The sequence below is a fragment of the Arvicola amphibius genome, chromosome 10 (genome assembly GCF_903992535.2).
Source record: "Arvicola amphibius chromosome 10, mArvAmp1.2, whole genome shotgun sequence".
In the NCBI taxonomy this organism is placed as follows: Eukaryota; Metazoa; Chordata; class Mammalia; order Rodentia; family Cricetidae; genus Arvicola; species Arvicola amphibius.
The window spans coordinates 23,694,435-23,719,900 of record NC_052056.1 but is presented as its reverse complement, the minus strand read 5'-3'; the positions used below and the strand labels follow the sequence as shown (position 1 = coordinate 23,719,900).

At 40.3% G+C, this 25,466-nt stretch overlaps 1 protein-coding gene across 9 annotated transcripts in view; it reads left to right on the top strand.

Annotated features, from left to right (window-relative positions):
- Robo1 (roundabout guidance receptor 1) overlaps nucleotides 1-25,466 on the top strand; it is a 374,498-nt gene that overhangs the window by 327,837 nt on the left and 21,195 nt on the right. For 4 of the 9 annotated variants that reach the window (XM_038345985.1, XM_038345987.1, XM_038345983.1 and 1 more), the window contains 5 exons: nucleotides 6,187-6,341; nucleotides 8,562-8,903; nucleotides 10,713-10,820; nucleotides 13,473-13,617; nucleotides 17,306-17,554. In XM_038345985.1, the coding sequence (XP_038201913.1) occupies nucleotides 6,187-6,341; nucleotides 8,562-8,903; nucleotides 10,713-10,820; nucleotides 13,473-13,617; nucleotides 17,306-17,554 (999 nt within the window). The remainder of the gene's footprint in view (nucleotides 1-6,186; nucleotides 6,342-8,561; nucleotides 8,904-10,712; nucleotides 10,821-13,472; nucleotides 13,618-17,305; nucleotides 17,555-25,466) is intronic. The other 5 variants (XM_038345986.1, XM_038345988.1, XM_038345984.1 and 2 more) reach the window with 3 other exon arrangements.

Genomic DNA, 25,466 nt, shown 5'->3' with positions numbered 1-25,466 from the left:
CTAATCTCTTCATTCCTGGATACCATTAACTTCTTGTTTTCATACCTGTGAAACAAAGCCAGCCTCCAAAACACTCCCAAAGCTAGGAAGTATGCACAAAAAGAATAAATCCACTAGATTCAAGAATTCAACCACAGCGTGTTTTTGGATCCTGGGGAATTCCATGTAAGGTACAGCCTGGGCATTCATGAATGAGCCTCTGGCATGAGAACATTTCCTCTTAGGCAGGTCTGGAATGCCTGGTTATTCAGCCACCACCTTCTGTGTATATACTTAAGACTGCAGACTTTGGTTTTCTTGGCAGTGGGCTCTGTGCATGGACATGTATGCACATGCTCACACACACATGCATAGAAATAAAATATAAATCTCATTCCTTTGCTAAAACGTTTACAACCTTGGGAAACAAACTTATGTGGCAAACAATGGCAGAGATACATAAGAAGCGTTAATTGGTTCTTCCGTTGTGAATGCGGAATTGTAAAGTTCTTCAATTCTTTATTTTAAAATTTGCTAGCAATGAAGATATAGCTGTTTACATTTAAAAACATATGCCTAGCAATGAAAGGGATTTATTTCCAACCCTCAGTAGAAATCATCGTCGTCTCCAGTGTAATGATGAAAGGGGCAGGAATGTTGGCAAAGCGATGGTTAAGTGAGGATTTCAGAGTTATAGCTCAGGATGACTCTTTTGTATTGCTGTTGTTTTGTTTGTTTCTACACAATTGTAAACATGTTGGTTTATTAACTACAATAAACCCTTCCTATGTAACAGTCACCATGGGTGAAAATCCCCACCCTCAACCTTATAATACAATGAGAAAGACAAGATGGATATTAAAGAGATTGGTGCCTTTCACACTCTGCTCTTCTGTAGTGCCAGTTACTAATCATTTGGGGGAAAATAAAATTGGTTAAGAAAAATAGTTCATTGGGAAAAAGCATCATTTCTAGCCCTGGGATGGCCGTGCTGTGTGTGTTTGTCTGTGCTGGTGTATGCACCCATGCATGTGCTTGTTTTTATGTTTTTTATTGGTGGAGCAGAGAACGCGTACTATATCCATCTTCTCTGCTGACTTCTCTTTCTCCATATTTCAGCCCTGGTTTTCTTCATACATCTGAGATTCTTGATCCTCAGTGGACCTGGCACTATGTCAATGACACCTAAGCCAAAGTCTCTTAGCCGGCTGTTTTGCTCTACTACGTCCGGGAGGACATTTGTTGAGCCATCTCTTACACACTCACTGTCTCTCTCATTATTTGTCTGAAAACCCTACTTTTCCTTTGCTGAATCTGGAAGGAAAAGCACTGGATGTTCCAACGGCATCTTGTTTCATTAAAACTGCCCCTGTAGATTCTCTGTCAACCTAGGCAAGAATGATCTTTGGGGTGTGTATTAATCATGTCAGCACTCCTAAAGACACTGGTACCAGCAGGACCCCAGTTCCACATGTAATATATCAAACCCAAATTCAGGACAACAATAGAGCCCACAGAATCTTACATTGCCATGACAACTTGCCCATGTTACATTGTCTTCTATGCACACTGGATCATGACATTGCACACTTTACTGGATTAGTCTGAAGATGGTGATCTACCTAGCATCCCTTTTCAGTTTATCCAAATTCCCTTTTGGATAGTTTCCCATGAAATATGCACCATGGTAAGCATGAGGTAAATCAACTCTTATTTATTTGAAATAAAGCATCACTAAATTGGCACTCTTAGACCACAGCCAACGTGTTGCTGGGATGCAGGGATTGATCCGTTGTTAAAAGCATGCCACTGCCCTTGCAGAAGAGCTAAGTTGTGCTCCCAGCATCCACACCAAGGAATGGACAACTGCTTGCAGCTCCAGCTCCAGGGAATCAGGCACCCTCCTCTGGGTTCTCCAGGCACTATGCGCACACTCTCACAGAGGTACACACATATACACGTGATCTGGAAAGTTTAAAAACAAATGCATTTCCTCCATTCTATCTAAAGCTACTTCTGAGCCCGTGACAGAACTGAGTGGTTACAGCAGAAACTAGGGAGCACAGAAAGCCTTCCATGGTTCCTGTTTCAGCTTTAACAGACAAGCGCTTGACCTTTGGTGTGTGACCTGGTTACCATAAAATGTGACATCCTGGTCTGTAGTGAATGCACAGCTGATGATCAGTACATGAATTGCTGTGAGTGTGTATGTTTGTGAAGGAGGCATGTGCGTGTGATGCACATGCATGGCCTCTGGAGGCCAAACGTGACCCTCTAGTGTTCTTTGTTAGTATTTGTCATTTTGGTTTTTGAGACAAGGTCTCTCACTTGCCTGTAGCTAATCATTTAACTAGGCTGGCTGGCCCAGGGGCCCCAGGGATCTCGCTGTTGCCACCTCTCCAGAGCTGGGATAGCAGATGGTGAACGAGTGTTCACCACCGCCCAGCTTTTTACCCAGATTCTGGGGCTCGAACTCATATTCTCATGCTTGAGGCAGCACACTCCTTACAGATTTTCTCTTCCCAACTCAACACATGAATTTTTATTATGTAATCAATTCAATTCATCATGTGATATCAGTAAATTCTGGGCTTCAAGGATGGCATTGATATCCTAAGAAAAGGATGAATGCCAAAGGCGCCCGTGTTGCCTTTGTTGTTTGTTTTTAAACAATTCTTGGGGACTGGATTTTTTTTTTCCATTTTATAATAGAAGCAGCTATGTAAACATCTTACAATTCTTCACATTGTAGACTTAGTTATCCCTTAGCATAAAAGAATGAGCATTGCGGTGAAGCCAACCGACCAGCTTGCCACACGCCAAGGGCAGTGTGTGGAAACCCAGAAAGAGCACGGCAATATTAAGTAGCTGTTCTTCCTCACGCGTTTCTCATGCCTCAGACATTCCAGTTGCCTCTTCCAAGAAAACCCACTTACATGCCAAACCACAGCATGAACTAGGAAAAACTAGGGAAACCTGAGGGAGGGTGTGTGAAGGTCAGCCTAGCCTGGTAAAGAATGCCAAGACCACATTTCCTGTCGGGGAAGAACACACAGAAGTGGAGAGAACCCACATCTTGCTTCTCTTAAAGACATTGGCAACCCTTAGACATATCCTAGGACTTTGAAACTCATTTGCCCAGTGGGGAAAAGACACAGCCAATAGGATGGCAGCCTTCACTACTGGGATTCGGCACAGTTTTTCCACAGCTCCTAGACTCTGCTGTAGTTATGTTGTGGTTTATCAATTCAAATAAGTCTCTTGGAGTGAGCTATAGGAATATCTGAAGTAATGGGAAAGGAAGAATGGGAAGCAATTGCCATGTCATTTTCAGAGTATATTTGGGTTTTGTTGTTGTTGTTGTTTGGTTGGTTGGTTGGTTTTTGGATTTTGGTTTGTTTTGTCAAATGGATCCTCTGAATATATGGGCATATGCAATCCTGTAAAGTTGTTTCTAACATGCTTAAGCCAGCCCACTCTGTATTCCATGCTTCTGCTGCTTCCATTAGGTAGTTAACGTTCCACGTTGGAAGCGTAAATGGATGAGTAGAGCCCTAGAACTGTTAGTTGTGAAAGACAAAGCCGCCCTGTGAGAGCAGCTGTGCATGCTCTTACCTTCCACCGAGACCTCTGCCACACACACCTGGCACTCCGAGGTTCGCTGTGGGACAAGACCTGTGTTTTACCTTCTCCTGGAGAGTGATTTTCATTCCAAACTCAAGTCTAAACAGAAGCCTGAGGCGTGATGTGTGGATCTTCCTTCCTGCTGGAAATCACCCATCTATATGAGAAGTTCTCTAAGCCTCTGATGATATCAAAGCGCTCTCTGTTTAAGTGTTTTTCAGAGGGAATCACAGTAGCATAGAAAACGCTGTCTGTTCCTTTTGAAACACGCAAGTCAGTCTGGGAATTTTCCACTTGACCTATACTTCATGTATACCATAGTACCTCTGCGGTGCCAAATTCAGACGTTTTGTTCTTAATAGCTCCAACAGCATTAACACTCCAGGCTTATGTTCAGGGGAAATAAAATAAGAAAACTAAAGAGTGCCCGATGCAGATTTTCTGTAACTAATATCTCTTGCAATTCCCACATATCCATGCTCCAACTTCAGTTGAAATGTTTAGAATTTCAATGGTCCAGCAACACTGCTCTTTCAAGTATGTTCCTAGCAACAGTTTTAATAATTAAATAGCCCAATTTTAACAGCTTTATTGAGACTATAAAACATTTTCCTCATTCTCACTGTTGTTAAGTGTTTGGGAACATAGGAGAATTCCCACAGGTTTCTACGTGTGCTTATAACATGCCACATCAGGGTGTGGACAACGGAGCCACTGCGTGTGTTTGAAGCTCAGCCTTGCCACCTGCTCAGTGTGCAACAAATATCCAAACTTACCTCGAACGCCCCAGTTCTCTCTTCTTCAAGATCCAGATAATAGCAGTCTGAACCCATAACATTGTGATGTTTAAATGGACCACTACCTTTGAAGAACTCAGAGCAATGCATCACATGTTATATGAAATTTATGCCCTGGCAATGCTGAAGCATGCATGGGCAGCCCGTATATGGCGGTTCTGTTGAACTTGTCCATATTGGGCTTCATGGTCTAAGTTAATGAAGACGACTGACCAGTTCTCTTCCTCAAGTTCACACGTTATAAGCAGGGAATAAATCCTCACCTTAACTAAGTGTATGTTCCCATATGGACACCACTACAAGGATTACCAATCTGTATTTTTCATCTGAAATGAATTTGCCCTCAAATAACCATCCTAAGCATAACAAGTTACATACCTTGAACAATATATATGACCAAATAAAAACAAGTCATAGAGAGGGAAATATGAAGTTCGTGCATCCCAGCTAAATGAGAATTATGGTGGCTGTACTTTAGTGATGACCACAGAAGTCATAGAATCATCTGTGCCAGCCTATTGTGGATGGCACAGAAAATCTCATGCTCTTTATCCCTGATCCTGAGTTCAAGTGGAGTCAGTGCTGAGAAAGCACACAGACTGCAATTTGACTTCTTGACACCAGTGGTCTAGGTCACTCGGTCATTACTGCACATGCACTCTGCCTCCCCAGAGTGAAAGCGGATTAACATTGCTTGTGTGGAAGGAGCACTGATATTTCTTTTTGTCAACATCTGTGTTTTATCAGATTTTATTCATCAGCTTTCCATTATGCAGGAACATGGGCACTTTAAGCTTTATTGTGGGACAATATTACATTACCTATGAGTTGACAAGCTTACAGAGCAGCAGTCTGATATACTGACACACTCTACCACTGATGTACCTACCACTGTACCACTGGCATACCGCTCTACCACTCTGCCACTGATTTGCCACTCAACCACTGTACTACTGATGTACCTACCACTCAACCACCGATGTACCGTTCTAGCACTGAGATATCACTCTACCACTGATATACCACTGATGTACCACTAAGGTACCACTCTACCACTGATGTACCACTGATGTACCACTAAGGTACCACTCTACCACTGATGTACCACTGTACCACTGACGTACCACTCTACCACTGATATACCACTGATGTTCCACTAAGGTACCACTCTACCACTGATGTACCACTGATGTACCTACCACTCTACCGCTGATGTAGCACTATACCACTGACATACCACTGTACCACTGATGTACCACTCTACCACTGACGTACCACTCTACCACTGACATACCACTCTACCACTGATGAATCACTACATAGATGCCCTCGAGCTCCATACTCTTTCTGAAAGGTTTATATTTTCAAAGATAAAATGCAACTATGCTTTGTAAGAAAGATTTATTTGTTCAGTTTATTTACGCTTTTTTTTTAATGGATCAAAAATGAAGTCGGGTACTTGGTCATACCTACAAGACTCAAAAATGTGCCCTGTTAATTTCATCTGTGTTTGATTTTTAATCACCATGACTTAAAAGGAGGTGAAAATTGCACACAGTATAGATTTTAACTCCGAAATGCAGCTGTACAGATTTATGGATGTGTCCACATAGACACCACACGGAACATGGTATTACGATTGCATGTCAAATAATACACTATAGTATCATTTGGCATAGCTTACTATAATGTGACAAGATTTATGAAATAAAATGTTGACTGGAATCCTGAATAAGAATTGCTTTCTAGTCCTAATCTCTTGCTTTTCTGCATTGTCTTCCTTTAGGCCAGGACTTCTCAACATTAGTGAGCCTGCCACACAGCCTTGGCTGGCAGACACATGGCCCAACACCGGCAACAACCACAATGACTGCTCCATCAACTGCTGCACAGCAGGCAATGGGAACAGCGACAGCAACTTGACAACCTACAGTCGCCCAGGTTAGGGGACACAGCTAGAACTAAAAGCCTGTTAGCCTTACGAGGAGCTAGCCAGAAAAAGCCATGTGTCCTTCCTGAATAACAAGGAAACTGGTCAGCAACTTTAGGAGGTCATAAATACATAACCATCCAACTTGGTCCAATATTTTATCCATCCCTAAACATTCATACTTCTGTGCCCACCATTTCCAGAGAACAGAAAAAAAAATTCTAAATAAGGGAACAAGTCTGTAAAAGTTCTAATTTTTATTATGACTATTTAATGGCCAATGAATCTGTAGAGAAAACCAGATTCTTAGTGGCAACAATAGTGATAAGCACTAGCAGTAATAACAAAACTTTTTGATGAACTGAATTTTTAAATCAGAGTTACTAATAGAAAAAGCAAATCCTAATGTTACAAGGGTGCTCGTTGGCGTACACACATCTGAGCACCCGGCAGCCGTACCTGGCTACATTTATTGTGTGTTGTATAAACTTCACCTAAAACATCAGAGTAGAACAAATGGGTGTGGAGTTTGCAAGATGAGGAAGGAAGGTGAAGTCCCAGTATTCACAGAATCTGAAGCTAAAGTAATTAGTTATTAAAGTAAAGAACGGAAAGGCATGACTGTGGAAGCAGATAACATCATGGGCTTTTAAAAAAGGAAGACAGACGGAGAAGGCTGTAGATGAATATGCTATAAATTGTGAGAAAAATCAAACTGCAGTCTCTGTGTCTACCCTTAAAGTGATCCTTGGTCTCATTCACTGAGTGTACATGGTCCTTATCCACGTGACAAGTCTGTGTCCACCAGAGCTGATGCTCTAATGGCCTAGACTGATAACCCACAGGCCTAAATAAAAGACAGTGTCAACACCAACAGGAAGGTGTAAATAAATGGGGGCAGCCTATAAAGACCTGTGACTGCCATATTGCCAGTGTAGGGTAAAAGAGAGGCAAGATTAGGAACAGCCTCTTTCATAAAACTCATATAGAAAGATTGCCAAAATATGACGAGGGTTCCACAACCATGTTGCCTTTGTTGTGCTTCTACTACTACGAGAAGCCTAATGGCTAGAAGTTAAAAGATGGAATTACTCCCGGCCAGATGAATGGAGCATCTATGCTCCATGGTGTAGAACAGATAGGCAGAGAGGTTGAATTTGGTAGGAAAGGGAAATTGCAAGATCTTAAGATTATGTCCCTGATTGCCTTGTAAGTAGCAAGCATGTTAATTTCCACTTTTAAAGATGTACTGTTGAAAGGTAATTCTCCAAGAAGCCTGTTAGTGTTGGTGCCACTTTTGAGCAACACGAATAAAATAACGTTACTTCTCCATGGTAACTTTTCAATTAAAAATGTTTTAGTTTAAAGTTTAAGTTTAGCTCTTCCTGCTGTCTTAATAGTTTAAACTGCAGAATTTAAATACATTTATAGATATGTTATTGAGTTTCTAATTATCTCACTGATGGTAGACTTTAGCTTGGAAATGAGATGTTAGAAATATTAGATATTACTTCTTTCTTTATTTGATTAAATGACCCTGTTGACCATTTGATTCCTTTTGCCATGATTATTGTCATTTTAGACTTCATGGGGTGTCATTATGAAACCGTGAACAATGGTCAGGTGGCATCCTTCTCTGATAATGATTATCCCGTTTGTCCAAATAATGAGCTAATAAAATCCTCCTGAGCATTGTTTATTATTACTCCTCCCCATTCCTCTTAGCTCTGAATAGAAGCAGTTCCTAAAACACTGAAATACCAGCTCGTGGAGAGAGTGGTTAGAAGCTGTGTTTACCCCTGGCCTGAGTCCCCATCTCATTGCTTAGTTCTGTTGTTTTAAAAGCGTCAAATACGTTAGTAACCTGAGGCCAGGAAATGCGAAGGTGACATATACAGATCTGTATGTATCTATATGCTGTTGTAGTGTCATTCCCACTGATGGAGTTAGTCAAGGAAAGCTATGTGAAAGTGGATCATGCATGACACTAACAGAGGTTCCGAATTATTTGGTTCCTACTCAAAACCATATGAATATTCCTATTTCCTCAAAGTTCGGTTTTCTTTGAAAGCCTGTGTGAATATTTCACTCCTTCTGTGCATCTTAGGTACACTTGTACTTTATAGACCAATTTCTTTAATAACTCAGGAAGTTTCTTAGGAAAAAAAAAACAATTTAACACGAATAACCATGCAGAATGACTTTTTCCTTTTCCTCTTCATTGCACGTAGCTGATTGTATAGCAAATTATAACAACCAACTGGATAACAAACAAACAAATCTGGTGCTCCCTGAGTCAACTGTTTATGGTGATGTGGACCTTAGTAACAAAATCAATGAGATGAAAACCTTCAATAGCCCAAATCTGAAGGACGGGCGTTTTGTCAATCCATCAGGGCAGCCTACTCCCTATGCCACTACGCAGCTCATCCAGGCAAACCTCAGCAACAACATGAACAATGGCGGCGGGGACTCCAGCGAGAAACACTGGAAGCCTCCGGGTCAGCAGAAACAGGAAGTGGCGCCAATTCAGTATAACATCATGGAGCAAAACAAGCTGAACAAAGGTGAAGGTGAAGGGTTCTGCATTTGTTCCTTTTGTCACTGCGCTTTCTGTAGTGATCCCCTCAACCCCAGCACTGACTGAAAACCGTTCCATGACTACCAAGCCAAATCTTCCCTTTGATTATTGAAATTATTCTTGTTTCTTTGACTGCAAAATTTCCAGTGTCAAAGAGTTAATTAGCACAACAATAGCCTTGGAAAATTGATTTTATAATAATATATAAGTATTTTCAAATGGTTTCCAGATTAATTTAAATTTAATAGTAGGTAAGGGATTGCTTAGGACATGTGATCTTTTATTCATAAGGCAGATGTACAGCTATCACAATACCTCCATTCTCAATAAATAGACTCTTCCATCCTTTCCACTTGAGGATGGAAAATAATTGCTAATACATGGTCATATAAACGAATGGCATTTTTACATCAAACTGAAGAAAAAAATAATTAAATTAAACTCGAACTGGAAAAGTGGTTCAATTTCTTGTATCGCTTCATGTGGTTCCTCTGCCTGCTATAATGTATAATTCTAGGACCTAAATTTCTGTGGTTGACCTGATTGAAGTCTGTTGGTATAGAACCTAAAATAAATTGAGTTTCATATTAACTGGAAGCACCGGAATGCTATTGTATGGCCTGCGGGGAATGTCTCCTTATTGTAATGTGTGGCTTGGAGGAGACAGGTACTTGATTCCTCTGTAGTTCTTCAGGCTACTGCCGTAATAGTGCGAATTGCAAAGCTGTACCTCTATGAAAAACAAGATTGCTCTCATTTGAATAGATGGGACAATGTTGTGCGAGCAGACAGGTGAAAGATGCATTTTACTGTAAGTGATTAGAGACAAGGATTTATTTTCTCGGGCTTACACCTTGAGATTACCAAAGAGTAATTTAAGCATTTCATTTGATTAAATCCATGCTCTGTGCATTAATTTCATAATAAAGTCATCTAAGATTTTTCCAAGTTTAAGGAAGCACTTGATTGATATAATAGCCTCATTTAATGAAATGCATTAAAGCTCCTGCAGAAGTTCTTGACAGACACTGACAGGGACAGGACAGTTTCTACAGTCATGGGGTTTACTGTGCTCATTCAAACTCCTCTCATTTTGCTGCCATGTTGTGTGCTTTCCCTGTGAACCTTGGAAAGGTCTAGAAGTTCTATGTATAAATAGTTTAGAACTTCTGCTCATTTATACTGCTTGAGAGCAAATGAAGCATGTGAAAAGATAGTAAAGATTCTGGAATGCAAGCAGACTGACGAATTTAGTGCTGTCTCGTGTGGCAGTGGCAGGCTTATGGGTTTACATTGTCACCTCTGCCAAAGCAAGAAGCATTGCTGGGCTGGATCTAGACATTTACTAGATTCATGTTGTTGACATCTTTCAGTTCTGGTACTATATAACCAGAGTTGGGTATGTAGCTAATCTGCTAAATACGTTATGGTTTGAAGCTAGACTATAAAGCAGTCTTGGGGTGCTTACACAGAGAGGCAGCCTAAGAGAATGAACAAAGGTTATGTCTGCATGCAGGTGGCATCTGTCTTAGTTTACAATACCTCTACTCTGTAGGGGGGGGGGGAGAGGAGGGAGTGAGAGAGGAAGGGAGGGAGTTACATTTTAAAAACACATACATGTATGTGTCCGCTTCAACTAGAAGCTTTATCTTTACCCTGATAATTTGAAGAGAAAAACAAAATAAAACCAGACTAGGACATGATCCAGCTGGCTTCTTCCATTACTTAGAAATATAAACCAAACAAACGTGCAATAACTGAGTGGAAATAAACAATTTTTTTCTCTATCTGAAATGTCTAGATTATCGGGCAAATGACACAATCCCCCCAACCATTCCGTACAACCAGTCCTATGACCAGAATACAGGAGGATCTTACAACAGCTCAGATCGGGGCAGTAGTACGTCTGGTAAGTACAGACACAGACAGTGTCAGCCTTTCTCTTGGAGAGAAATGATGAACAGAGTGCTAATGAGTTTCCATACTGAAGTGTCTCAACACTTTGGATCCTAGGAGTTGCAGACACGTGTCTGGTCTGCAATTTAAAGCAGTGACTGCCCAATAAACAGCTCCTGTCCTACCTGGCATCAGATACCACGCCTTGTGTTTCCTTCTTTGTTACTGAGTCTTAGCAAAGTCAAAAGTACAAAATAATGTTTCAAGGCGATGAAACTTCGTTTTCTTCCCTTAGCCAAAACATAGCCCCAAATAGTACACTTGTGATTAATTTGCTAAGTTACCACTTGGTGCACTTTAGGAGAAGAAAGCCTGAGAAACAGTAATCTGGGCTGGAGGGGTGGCAGGAACCTATCATAGTTCACGGTCTCTCTAAGATCGCCCTGTTCTTGCTGGAAAGCTCAGGAAGTTTCCTCCCAGTCTCAGCCTGTCCTGCCTCAGAAGCCACAGTGAGGCTTCCCTGTGGGTCTGGGTGCAGCTGCAGCTGCCTGCCAGCTGTTTTCCTGATAGGGCTGCAGATGGGAGTTTGCTGGCAGTTAAGTCCTGTTTTTGTAATTAAAGGCGGTTCATTATTAGAACTAACATGTGGCGAGTCACACCACAATGAGAACAGAGCGATTGATCGTAAGTGGAGCATGCTTCTCCAGGACAGGGAAGAATGGAGCTTCCTGGCAACTGGAGGAGTTGTTGCTAGGGTCTTTGTGGCGAGTGGCCCTGCCCTCTTCTGTAATGATGCTCACATATGCTGTTTCCTATCTTCCCTTACCCAAGGCACAATGGTGTGGCATTTTCTAGCCTTGCCGGAAAGATTCTTAAGTGAATTTAAGGAGCTCAGAAATGATTCTTTACCATTTTAGATTTTTCTCAGATTTTACTGAATATTCTTTTCTTTTTCAAAGTGTTACATCTTTTTTCCTTTTCTTCAAAGTGAAAAAGCTCCATGTTTTGAATAAAATTTCAAATATTCGTTTTTGGGTAAAACATATACAATATTTAAGCATTTGGTTACTATATGCCATTTCATCTTGGAATTCTTGACTATTTGTAGAGGAAACCGTATATGATCAGGGAAGAACATAATTCTAGGTTATTAATTTTCAGTTGGCTTCTGCATTCGCCATGTTAGAAACTTGATCTTGAAACTGCTGTGATCATTGGTTAGTCTATGGGGGTTTGATGAAAGGATACTGAAGATTTGAAACCTGATGGTAGCTGGAGGAGAGCAAAGCCCATGAATGAAATTAAGAGGAGGACTGCACTGTTCAGCATCTTAGGGCAGACTGTTCCTAAGGAAGATGCAGAAGAGGAAGCCAAGAGGAAGGCCCGGGTTAATGCACCTCCATCACACATTCCCCCTAAAGCATCTTAGGGCAGACGGTTCTTAAGGAAGATGCAGAAGAGGAAGCCAAGAGGAAGGCCCGGGTTAATGCACCTCCATCACACATGCCCCCTACTCCTCCAGCGCAGGCAGCTGAAGGTGTTAGAGAACAGATGCACACAGGCATTAGCCTGATAGTCACCGTTGATGACTAACAGCTGCCTTGCCCTTCCACCCACAAAGGATGCAATAACAGACCAGTCCAAGCACAGCTAGCGTGACAAACAGTTCCTGTGCCTTAAAAGTCCCAAGGGACTTAAAACCATTTGAAAGGCTCGTTGAATAAGCTAAGGCCTGCTTCATCTCCCATGGGACTTGTTTCGGAGTCATAAGGAAAAATTAAAGTAATTCTGTGATATTGGGGACTCATCTGAGAAAAAACAATTACAGACTCAGCGCTCATAAGATACGCATGAATCTGAAATCTGTTAAGCTGAAGAGTTTCGGCTCTCAGTATCTTTTGACTTAAAACGCTCAAAAAATTAGTTTAGATACAACTATCAATGTTTAAAGATTAAGTTCATTCTAAAATCAAAACACCATAGTAATTGAGTACTTGGGCTACTTCAATCTACTGAAAATATTCAGGAATGTCATTTATTATTATTATTATTATTATTATTATTATTATTATTATTATTAGCCTAATTTTATAGAAATAGTGGTTAAAATACTTTTTTAAGATGTGCTTTTTTCCTTCTTTTGTTATTAAATGTATTAGTTCTTCTGGCTATTTATCTTACCCTACCTCTCCTTCCCTAGGAAAATGAGCAATCTCATTGTGTCTGAAACATTGCAATGGACAAGTACAAATTATATATATTCAATGATTTAATGCTACAGTAGAACACTAATAGATCGTATCTGTATTTTATTATATTTTAGGATTCAGCAATTAAATAATAAAAAGGCACTCCAGAAAATATGTCTACAGCTCATTTGTTTCAGATGATAATCCATAATGCAATTAATTGCTCTAGGAAGATTGCTATTAATGATATGACTTGTAAAATTCACTTATGCTTATGTTGCTTCCTTTGCTGTATACTTGGCAGCTGAACTTGGCAGTATTTGGCCTCCTGTATCAGGTTTTGCTTAATGAAGAAAAGTGTGTGTCTGTGTGTGATGAACTGTAGAGTAGGAGCAGAAAATATTAAAACCTTTAATAATTGGAAAACAAAATGGAAGAGTCAGAAACAAAAGACGTGTATTTTATTTCTTTTCTAGGGAGTCAGGGACACAAGAAAGGGGCACGGACACCAAAGGCACCCAAGCAGGGTGGAATGAACTGGGCAGACTTGCTTCCCCCTCCTCCGGCGCATCCTCCCCCACATAGCAACAGTGAAGAATACAGCCTGTCCGTAGATGAAAGGTAAGGGGGCTGGCCCTGTGAGAGATGCTGTTCTGCCGTGTTCTCCAGAGCAGACAAGCCGGGGCTCACCTGTATTGCCGAAGGAGGTTACTCCAGTTCACAGACACCAGCCTCTAAATCAAACAGAAGGATTAAGGGCCCTCCTCAGGGAAATCTCAAATGTGAATTATTGTTTAGGAAACTTCCTTAGTGTCTGAAAATTAGTCCCATGTACTATATCTACATGTGTTTCATATACACACATATAGAAGCTCTCCCTAGGGCTGCCTCAAATCGTAATAACATTTTAGGAAGCTTCTCTGGCACACATATTGTATGTATACACACGTGCACAGATGCATCAAATTACTCTTATATGTGTACACATGTATGCATGTATTAAAAAGAGTGTGTATGCATGTAAGCTCATCATGGAACTGTATATACATGATTTCATGATATTTCAAATAAATTCACATACTCATAGAACAACTGAAGTCTGTGTCAAAACATTATATGATGTTAACCCCATAAGCTAATAATAGAATGGAAAAATCCTTGTCCAATAGTGTTTTCATCAGACTTACTTTGGGGTGGGGGCTTCGAGGCAGGGTTTCTCAGTGTAGCACCAGCCATCTTGGAACTTGCTCTGTAGACCAGGCTATCCTTGCACTCACAGAGATCCTTTTGCCTATGCCTATGCCTCTGCCTCTGCCAGGATTAAAAGCGTACACCACCACTGCCCTGCCACTATATGTTTTCTATCTTCAGTGTCTTTGGAAACAAAATACACTGTGCAATGTTTCTGTTTTCTTCTATATTAAGTATAGCAGGCTTCAGGGCTGAGAAGTGGACTGTCGGGTCACATTCGAGTTTGTGAAAGTGCACTCTGATGTCCTTGCAATGATGTGCATGCGATGATGTTCTCTAGCAATGAATTTCTCAGAACACGCCCACGGCCCTGTTACATGTTAAATTTTCCTAACAATTGCATTGATCTATACACCTCATAGTATCCACAGTGGAAAGCACTCTTGCATAATATTACATTGTGCTGCAAACAGTTTAAATTTAAATTTTGCAGAGCTGATTCTGAAAGCATTTATTAGTGTAAATACAGCTCATGGTAAAATTTAAGAAGCAAGTGTGCTATTTTCACTTTCCTGAATCTATCACTGGACATGGTATGCCAGACAAAATAAAAAGCGGCCTTACCATTGGCATCAAATGAGAAACTTCCTAACAGAGACTAAACAACCAGAAAGTGTAATCTACCTGAACATACAGTCTTTTCAGTGACTCGAAATAACAGAAATAGGGCCTGATTAATTTGTTCTCTTAAAAAAAAAAAAAGGTTTTTAACTGTTTCAGTTCTGCCCATAAATAAAGCCCCATCTTTCTCTTTCCTAATAATATTTCATTAAGTAAAGTTCTTATACAGAAAATGTTTATAGGCAAGTCTCATATATATAACAGTTATGCTGGTGATGCTCAATTACTGAAATGAATGCCCAGAGAGGAGGAAGAAGTTCCTAAGAGCCTCCCCCCCCCCATGATTTTTGTCAGTGTATCCTTATATTTTATGGGCATTTTGTTTAAAATACTTTAGCTAACATCTGTTCTTCTTCCCAAATGTGATGCCCACAGCCAACAGCACTAGATCATTTCTGGGCATATTCACCTCTAAGGGGCATGAAGCCTTCCTTACCCATACCTTCCTTAGTTCAGATATTTCGGCACCTCCATTGGGTGTCACAGTAAACAGGAAAATCACCAATATTGTGCAAAAATCAAAAGACACGAAAGGAATTAAGAAGCTCCGAACTATGAAAGCTGCTAGGAGGGTGGTTATTTAGGGTGTAAACATGAACTCCCGAATGCAAGCCATGTTATTTATACAATTTTTTTTTAACCTCAGCTGGGAACATACACAGCAGGTGGCTTGATTTGGGCCTCTGTGCAGATGTGGGAATGACCATGAAAATGTCACCCAGGCCGATGTTGCGGTTATATATAAATTTTACTGAGTCAGTAAATTTGCAGGCACGGAATGTGCAAGTAACAAAAATCTCCTCAGCTGTTGTTTTTAAAAGGTTGCTGTCCCAGCCACTTTCCTACAGTAGTTACTGCTTAGTTCACGTACACACACACACACACACACACACACACACACACACTATTAACATGAAGTTTATAGGAAGAAAGAAAAAATAAAACAAAACCTTTAGGCATTACAATGCCCTCCCCCTGAGGAGGATGGTTTTGAATGGGAAGGATGAAGGCTCTCTGATCAAATGGCAGTTGTTCGCCATCTTGACACGTGAGAAGGTTCTGAATAGCGGACGGGGGTTTATGGACACTGGGACCACACAGGGATGTGGGCTCCTAGAGAGCTAACAGGAAACACATGGGAGGGAGGGAGGAAGCTCCGAAGGCAGCTGGAGACCAGATCGGCAGATACTTGAGTATCTGGCCTGTGTCTTCTTTACTGTTTAAGCAAGGAAAGAATAGTTTATTGCTTTGGGGTAAATGAATGATCTCTGAGTGGTGTACAATTAATTTTGCAAATTTGGAGCCACTGAAGATACTGGAGAGAGGAATTATCAGAAGCCAGGAGATGAGTTGAAAGGTTAATGCAGTGGCACAGACAGCAAACACAGGCAAAGGAGTAGACAGACTATGGAGTTCTTGCTGAGAAAACAGAGATGAGCTGGGGAATAATTTGATGCACAAGAGAGAAAAATATGAAGAATGCACTATAAGATGTCTAGATATAATAACAAATAAGGGTACTTCTTGAGAACAAAGGTAACATAGACAAGAGGGGCAAAGGATAACTTATTAGAATTAAAAAAGTAAAAGAATACACAAAACCACCACAGTGTTTGAGCATCAGCTCTTCGGATTGAGGGACGTGGAACAGGCTGTGGATTAGTAAAGAGGGGACTAACAGAAGCTTCATGGTATATGCCTATCATCCCCATGATAGTAAGGAAGCTGCAACCAGATTCTGAGACTGAGGCTAGCCTGGATTATAAAGCAAAAGCAGGGGTCTCTCTGAAATAGAAGAGAAAGAAAAAGAAAGAGAGAGAGTAAGAAGTATGCAGTTTATACAGTATGATCTTTCTCTGCCATTGAAATGAATGCAAGTGCTGTGGGGCAAGAGGAAGAAGAGCGCTTGCTTTCCCTGTCCTCATCCTGATGCCCATCGCAGCTCTATCTTGGATAAAAAGATTGGATAAAATTGCTCAAGGCCACTGTGCTTTGCATTCAAAACCCTAATTACAAACCAACCAGTCTTGTATCCAGCTAAAGGACCAGTACTTGGTTGTAGTGTCAGAGGGAACACGGGTGTTGCTAGACTAAATAACTTGAATCCCTTTGGAAGGGTTTCTCCCTGCTTAGAACATCAGCTTGGGCCATTTGCAGCACCTTTTCCTTCTTTTCCTAAAGAACCTATGAATGACAGAGCCAGAAGGGCCCAAGGATGTTGGAGATGCTCTGAAACAGCTATGCAAAGCTATATCCTTTTGTAAGACTTTCTCACTCCTCCTATACTATGCTATTGTATGTTCTGATCACTTCTACCAATGAGCTGTTTCTTCATAACGATTCCTGAATGAGACCCAGAACCTACAGATCTGAATGGAATTTAATGCCAGCACTCTCTAATACAGAGTTTCATGCACATTCTTATAATTTGTTGTAGCTATGACCAAGAAATGCCATGTCCTGTGCCGCCTGCAAGGATGTATTTGCAGCAGGATGAATTAGAAGAGGAGGAAGATGAAAGAGGCCCTACACCTCCTGTGCGGGGGGCTGCATCTTCTCCAGCGGCTGTGTCCTATAGCCACCAGTCCACAGCTACTCTCACCCCTTCACCCCAGGAGGAACTCCAGCCCATGTTACAGGATTGTCCAGAGGACATTGGCCACATGGCCCACCAGCCAGACAGGAGGTATGTTCTTTCTCTAGCTGCCTCGCTGGCTAATCAGGATTTCTGCTTCTCAGAGATAGTTGTTGAATGCTGTACCATGTAATGATTTTTGAGTCACATAAGCATGTGCTTGGGCTTGCAGCCCGCACAGTGAATGGACACACCAGTAACAGTGTTGATTCTCACATTAGCTGAATTGACCCCCATGAACTGGTAACTGGAAGATAATGTGCCTAAACGTTCAATGATAATTATATTCATAAGCACCTGTCTCATAGTGAGTCCTGTGTTTTTCATGGTGAGTGTTTCATGCTCTAATTTTTATTTTATATATGGATGACATAGCTCTTTGGTGTGCAGAAAAAAGACTTTTTCTCCTGTCATTTGAAGTCCAGCAAAATATCATTGTAAAAGGGTTGGTATATTTATTTTATGTTGGCTTTAGATGTCTTTATTTTGGTATAAATATCAGGCTGGCATATTTCTGTCCAGGGTACATAAAGGACACATGTGTTTAAGTGTGAGTATCAATGTGCATGCCCAGGCATGTTTCTTTAATTTATTGAGCATCTCCAACAATCCATCTGATTACATACAATGAATATGCATGTCGTTTCTACCACAGATAAACTATTACTGTGTCTTGTTAGTTCTTTTCGTTAATGATTTGGTTTGTACTGTTCTATTGACCTTGACACATTGTGTTATGTATCTGTGGCTTTACTGATTCCTTTGAAACTGCACACATTATTTGCCTCAGAAGATTTTCCTTCAATATTCTTGAATAAAACAAATTCTAGCATATGGTGCTTGAATTTAACCCTGTAGATTAAGACACAATTTATAGTGTTTATTAAGTACCCTCAGAGCTTATTACTAAATGTAAATGACATGCTGTCTCTACAGAAGGAGATTTTTAAACCTTCTTATGAATGATGGAGATCTCTGTCTGTGTAGAACTGGGTTGCTGTGTATGGAAATTCATAGTATTAATCCTTGCAACTATATGAAGATTGAGAACAAATAAGGCATCTCTTTTCCCTATTAAGGCCACAGACCATCTCTGCTATTCTTATTAAAAGCAAATGAGGCGCTAATAGACACCATTAAGCTCTGGGATACCTCAGCATTCTTTCATTCTCTAAAATTACCTAAATTTCCTGTTGCCTAGCTACACCCCTCTGGGTTGCCTATGGAACCACTGTCTTCCAGATTATTCTATGGCCTTTTTATTTCTTTTGTTGGTGGTTGTGGTTTGTTCGTTTACTCGGTTACTTGCTTATATTTTGCTCTGTTGAGACAGGATCTCTGTGGATGGCCCAGGCTGGCCTTAAACTTGTACTGATTCTCCAGACCTCCCTACTACAGAAGTAACAGATGTGGGTCCCCACACCACCTTTCGGCTAGCTTGTCCTCTTGCCTTCCCTTTGTAATCCTTTCCACATTCCTTTGAAGCAAAAGTGAGTTCTGTTTTCTCTATCCTGACCCTGCCTCCCCATTCTCTTCCAATCCCTGTCTTCACTGTTAACTCTCTGGCCTTGAAAGTTTCTTCCCCTGAACCCTCTCTTCTCATTCCAGGACCCCTGGCATTTATTGTGGTTTAACTTCCACTTCCGGGGTTCCCATTCACACCTTAGCTCTCTGCATCCTGCTTGTATTATTTTGCTCCATTCCTTTGCCTCTCAGTCTTTATCCATCTCAAGCTTCCTGCATGACAGCATTTTATGAGTTGTTCTGGGAATCAAGTAAGGTAACGTAAGTTAAGTGTCTGGGACAGGCTGTTGTCAACACACGGTATCTTCACCCTATGAAATGATTGACCCACTACTTATATTCTGATAGCTGTCAAATTTGCTTAGCCATTCCAGACTTTTTTCTTGAGTATTACAATATTTTCCCGTTTCTTGAGCTTAGTGGCTGTCTTATGTAGATTGTAGAATGATCAGCCTACTATATCTCAGCCTTGTGAGTCTGGCTGCTCCCCCTCTCCAATGCTGTCCCCCAGTTGCCTGGGGAATACAAAGCCACATTTTTCCTTTAAATTAGTCTTTTATTTTTTGAGACTATAATATAATTATGTCATTTCTCTTTCCATTCCCTTGAAATCCTCCCATATATCCTTTCTTGCTCTTCTGCAAATCCATGCCCTCTTTTCCCATTCACTATTGTTGTATGCAAATATGTGTATGTATGTATATATATATATGTATATATATATATATGTGTATGTGTATGCACATATATATTTCTGAATTCATAAATATGCCCTGCTCTGTCTCTATATGTACATTTTCAGGGCTGACCATTTGGTATTGACTATCCAATGGTGTGTTCTTCCCCAGCGAAGACTATTTCTTCCGCTCTCAACACTCCTTAGCTTCCTGTATTTCTTTATGTAGGGCTGAGGCCTCTTCAGCTTTCCCAGTCCGAGTAAGAATGCCCATTGATCCCCCCCCCCCCCCGGTTCAGCTCCTCTTCAGACAGTCATGTTGGCATGATCTCAATGTGGCTTCTAGCATTCCTAGAAACACAATCTCACAGGAAACTCCCTTATCCTTTGGCTCCTACAGTCTCTCCACCTCTTCTGCTCTGGTCCCTAAGCCCAGGGTGGATGAGTGAGCAGTTTTTTTCATGCTTTCTACAAAGCTTTCTTCACACCTGTGCCACCATGCTAATCGGATTGCTTGTTGCTTAGACATTTGTATCTGTTCTTTGATTTGAATTAAAGACTCTTTGAGAAGAGAATTCCTGAGTCTTTGAATTTTCAGTGCTTTTTCTACTATTTGATATAGAAAAACTTTATAGTTGGGAAAAGCATTTAAATATCTAAGCTGAAAAACAATTTCATTATACTGAATGCCTTGAGAGCTATTATATTCAGGCCATGAGGGCACATAAACCTGATTTCCAGCAGCATTGCTAGACTGGACGCTGGGCATTGATAAAGTCAATGAAAACACACTTTAAAAAATTAATAGTGCTTATTGCTTTTTGTAACAATCATATTCTATATGTTTATTATAGATATTTTCAAAATAAAGGTCCACTTTGGGCAATCTAGAAATTATAAAAGTGACAGTAATCTATATAATCAGGTAATCATGTCAAAAGGTTCAGTAAGGGGGGATGGAGGAAGGAAAGGGAAGAGGAAATGGTGTAATTATTTTATAACCTCAGAAAATAAATTAGATAGTTATCCACATAGAAAGGAGCTGCAGAAGCCCTTATCTCTGCATATTTTCTCATTGCTTTCCGTACCATCTGTTAGCATTCTTTCACAAGCTGCTATCTCCGTTGCAGTGTGTTTTCTACGGCAATCATCTCTAACATAGATATTTTGGTGTTAAATGTATCTTGTGATCTGTTTAACCTGTTCCCGAATGTTGGTGTTTACATTGTGTCTTCCTTTTCAGTGAGTGAACAATGGTGGAATCTCATCTGGAGTTGAATCTTGAGTGCAGCCTCTACTTTCTTCTCTGCCTATTCAGCTGTATGTCTGTCAAACAGATGTGTTCTGTTTTGCATCACCCCACTACTTCATTGCTGTTGCACGCATTAGCGACAGTTATGTCTCTACCGATCTCATTTTATATCCTGTATGCCCGTATATCCAAGTACTTGTTTTCCTGAAAGCTTTTACTACCCAAATATCACTCCGGCATGTTACTACAAGTGACACACAGACACCAGTCCTAATGTTCTCTATTTCTTCTGGCAGCCTTTCCCCTTGACTACATCCTTCTCACGTCAACTGATGGTCTTGTATGTAGTTGCCCCTTGTTCAGTCAGAGTTCCTGCTGCAGACTCTGCTGAGGCATTTTCCTGCAGTTCAGACTGCTCGAAGTCCTTCAGTGACTTCCATTACCCAGGGAGAAGTCAGGACCATCTGTGACCTCTTCAATCACTTCATCCTTACCCATGGTCGCAGCATTTGCTGTCATCAGGTGCTTCTTTCACTTCAGGATTGAACCCTATTCTTGCTCACCCCAAGATCTTTGCATGTTCTAAGCCATCTGTGTAGTACGCCATCATGTCTCCCTAACACCTATGTGTCCTTTAGATTCAAGAATGAATGTCACCCCCCTTTCCCTGTTATCTCAATATGAATTTAGACACTTACGGGTCTTATCCAACCTCTTTCAAGGGACATCTTTAATACTGCATTATGAGCTTGTGATTTATTGTTTGTGTCTTCCACGTGTGTTTGAACTGCTGTGTCTGTTTTATTCACCAGAATTCATAAAATAATGCTAAAGTTCGTTCTTCTCTCGCTGTTTGGCAAGCTCTTTTAACTTTGGTCACTGGCACAACCATTTTATGGTGTCTACAGGTCAGGAATTCTGAAAGGATTCCTGTGGAATCTCCATCTCCAGTTCAGCTCTCCGGTTAAGTGGCTTGCTTCTCATCTCATATCCATGAGGTCTCAGAGCTCTGTGGCTTCTCTCTGTTGCCACTTAATATTCTCCTCCTGGTTCTCACCCCCATAGACCAGGCTTCTCATAACATAAAGTCTCAGGAAATCAGCACTTCACAGTGGCAGCTGACTTCAAGTCAAGGCAAGAAAGTTGTCAGACCAAGTAAGGACCACACTGAGAACCGGGCCTTATCATTAACCTCTGCTACATTGTATTGCTCAAAAAACTCATGTGGTCTATCCAGATACAAGATGAAAATCTTTTTCTTGATGGGAGAGTAGCCAACTCTCATTTTAGAAGATAATTTGGAGTAGGAGGTTGTTATGAACATACTGAAAAACACAGTCTAATATATATATATATATTAGCCTATGTTTGTTATATATGATTTAAAATTATTATTTGTCTTAAAATATAAAATGTTGCCGGGCGGCGGTGGCGCACGCCTTTAATCCCAGCGCTCGGGAGGCAGAGGCAGGCGGATCTCTGTGAGTTCGAGACCAGCCTGGTCTACAAGAGCTAGCTCCAGGATAGGCTCCAAAGCTACAGAGAAACCCAGTCTCGAAAAACCAAAAAAAAAAAATAAATAAATAAAATAAAATGTTCCCTTTAATTTTTTACTGGTAATGTTCTCATTGATTTAAATATCTAGTATATTTATCATAATAGGTATAGTAAATGTTAAAATGCATGTATTCATTGACTTTATGCCTATTGATTAATGACATTTAGAAATACTATGATATATAATTAAGAAAAGTTTAGAAGTCAAAGCATTATAATATCATGAAATTTAGTAAGAATTTAAAGGCTTACATTGTTGGGCTAAAGAGATAGTTTAGTTAGTAAAATCCTTACTGTGCAAATTTGAGGGCCTGCATTTCATCTGAGGAATCTATGAAAAATAAGCTAGGCATGGAGGATTCCTCTTGTCATCCTGTCCCTGTAGAGACAGGGATAAGCTGACTCCTGGCCAACCAAGGTAACCTGTTTTGACAGCAACATAACCTATATTGCCTGAAGAGCAATACCAAGATTGTCATTTGGCTCCATGTGCAACGAGAGAGAGAAAGAGAGAGAGAGAAAAAGAGAGAGAGAGAGAGAGAGGAATTATAAATATTGTAATTTCTCCAGTGTATTCCCAAGATATTCCATTTATATTTAAGACTCAGTAAAGTGGGAATTGCCAGTTTTTTTAAGTTGGTTACAATAAAAATAATGTGTTTAAACTTCATTCACATCTGTTTTTTCAAAGTTATCAGGTGATGCTGCCTTGCTATAGTTAATATTTAACAAAAATGTCCTTAACAATGAAAATAATATTCACACGTGGGCTAGGAAATTTCCTTGTATTTTTAATATAAATAGCTTGAACTTAGTATTCTTGGGAGAAAAAGAAATTCGAATGACAAAGCAAAATTAAATTTCCTTTCTAAAAATACGATATCATTAATTACATGAACATTTATGCAATGCTAACGTTTGAAAAAAATCTCAGAGGTTTTCCTGTTTGTGCCTAGGTTGGTAAGTGTTGAATGGTGAGCTGTGGCTACACCTGCTTTCCTACATTAATGGGCTTATTCCCCTTCCTCCGGGGCGTATTTGTGGGGGCATCATTTTTGCCGCAGCCCTGAGTGCTGTGAGTTGCAGACAGTTGCAGACATATACGCGTACATTATTTCATGAGACACTGAAAACCCCGAGGGGAAGAATCGAGAGGGTTGAGGTTCATTTGCGACAAGCCCCATGTGCGTGCAGCATCCTGAAATAGCTTTTTTGTTTTTCGATAGAATATATTACATATTTCAAACTGTACATGTTTATCACACATTCCCTGGGCTGTCCTTATTTACAGATGGTTTGAATAAATTTTTCTGCCTTTTCTCGGAATTTGCGTGGTTTTTAGTTAAAAAAAAAAAAAACAGCCCCTATTTAACATGAAGGTATTTTCTCTCTTCAGAATGTAAATTCTCCAAACACAACAATATTGCATCCTTTTACATCGGAGTTGGCGTTTCTACAGCAATTTATTGCCATTTATTGATGGTCAAAACAGTCCCCTTTGTGCTTAAAACCCTAACATGTCTTTAAAAAGAAACAAAAGTTGCCTGCTCTTGTGGCTATGAATGCTGACAAAGGCAGTAAATTATCTTTTAAGTACACAGTTTTATTACACTCCAAATTGAACAATGGTTTTCCTTCTCTGTGTGTAACACATTCCACATTGAAGCAATTATCCATTTTAATCTTTTAAATAACTTCAGCTTTGGCACATTTTTCATATTTCTTCTAGTGCCACACACGCAGATAAATTAAACCCACCCAGAAATGAAAACTAATCCCCTATATTGCAGGAATGCATACGTGTAGTTTGTGTGTGTACGTGTGTATTTCTATATATGTATATATGCAAATATGTAAAGACATGCTTACTCTATGTAATATTATGTTCTTATATGCATATAATTCTTTCATATAATGTGTTAATTTTCATTTCTCCGTTTGTTTTTCTTTACACATCTATTTTTAAAATGTCTGTCCTTGTCCTATATTTAAAAATATGAGGTGGGGAGAGGACCTATTATGATTCCTAGAAGAAAAGTAGCAGCCTTGGAAATAAGATGCATTTTCAATTCCGAACGTACATAGAAGAACAATAAGAACTTTGCAGCCTTTGACTCTCAGTATACTTTTGTGTAAAATGATAACAAAACAAACCAGCTAGTTACAAGAATTAATTAACACTGCAAAATATGGCTGGCCAGTGTCTCAGTGAGTTGACTGTGGTATTTCAAAATAATTTCTTTTATAGCTTTCAATTTTAAGTAATAAAGTAAGTTTATTGAGGTATCTCCGTTTATTGGGATCCAAAGCAGAAAATTGCTTACTTCAAAGAACGGCCAGCCCACACTGTAAATGGTGTGGTGTTGAACTTACTTTTCCCTCTTTATATTACAGAGCCACATTAGAACCCTGGATGATTTTGACCATAGGGAGAACTGACCATGTGCTAGACACCTCTCTGTCTCTTTTCATTTCAGACCCAGCTCTGTTCATTTAAAAACAGTAATCGTGCATTTCCAGCCATCCTTTGTAGCGGGCTTTGGTGGCGTGGAGCAGTGGCTCTTCACTGCCATGACTTTTCATCTTCTCCTCCTGCCTCTTCCAGTCCTGAGGGAAAGGAGAGAGAATGTGAGAGCCAATGCGAGCTCATCTCCTCAGGGGACAGCTCTGGACCCTCTTCCAACTCATCTTACTCAATGAGCATTGTCATGATGGAGAAGGGGACGCACTGCCACTAAGTCGCTTTAGTAATGAGAACTGTGCTCTGAGAAAGCATCTCTAGACACCTGTAGTCTTTGCTCAGTCCTGCCATCTCTTTATGTGAATTAGCACTCATGCATTCTCTCTTGAAGCTGCCCATGTCGCGGGGTTACCAGGTGACATATCAGATCCTAATGACAGCTGCCTTCTACCAGCAGTTCTCAGCTGGTCAGAATTAGTTGTCCTTTCTTCTG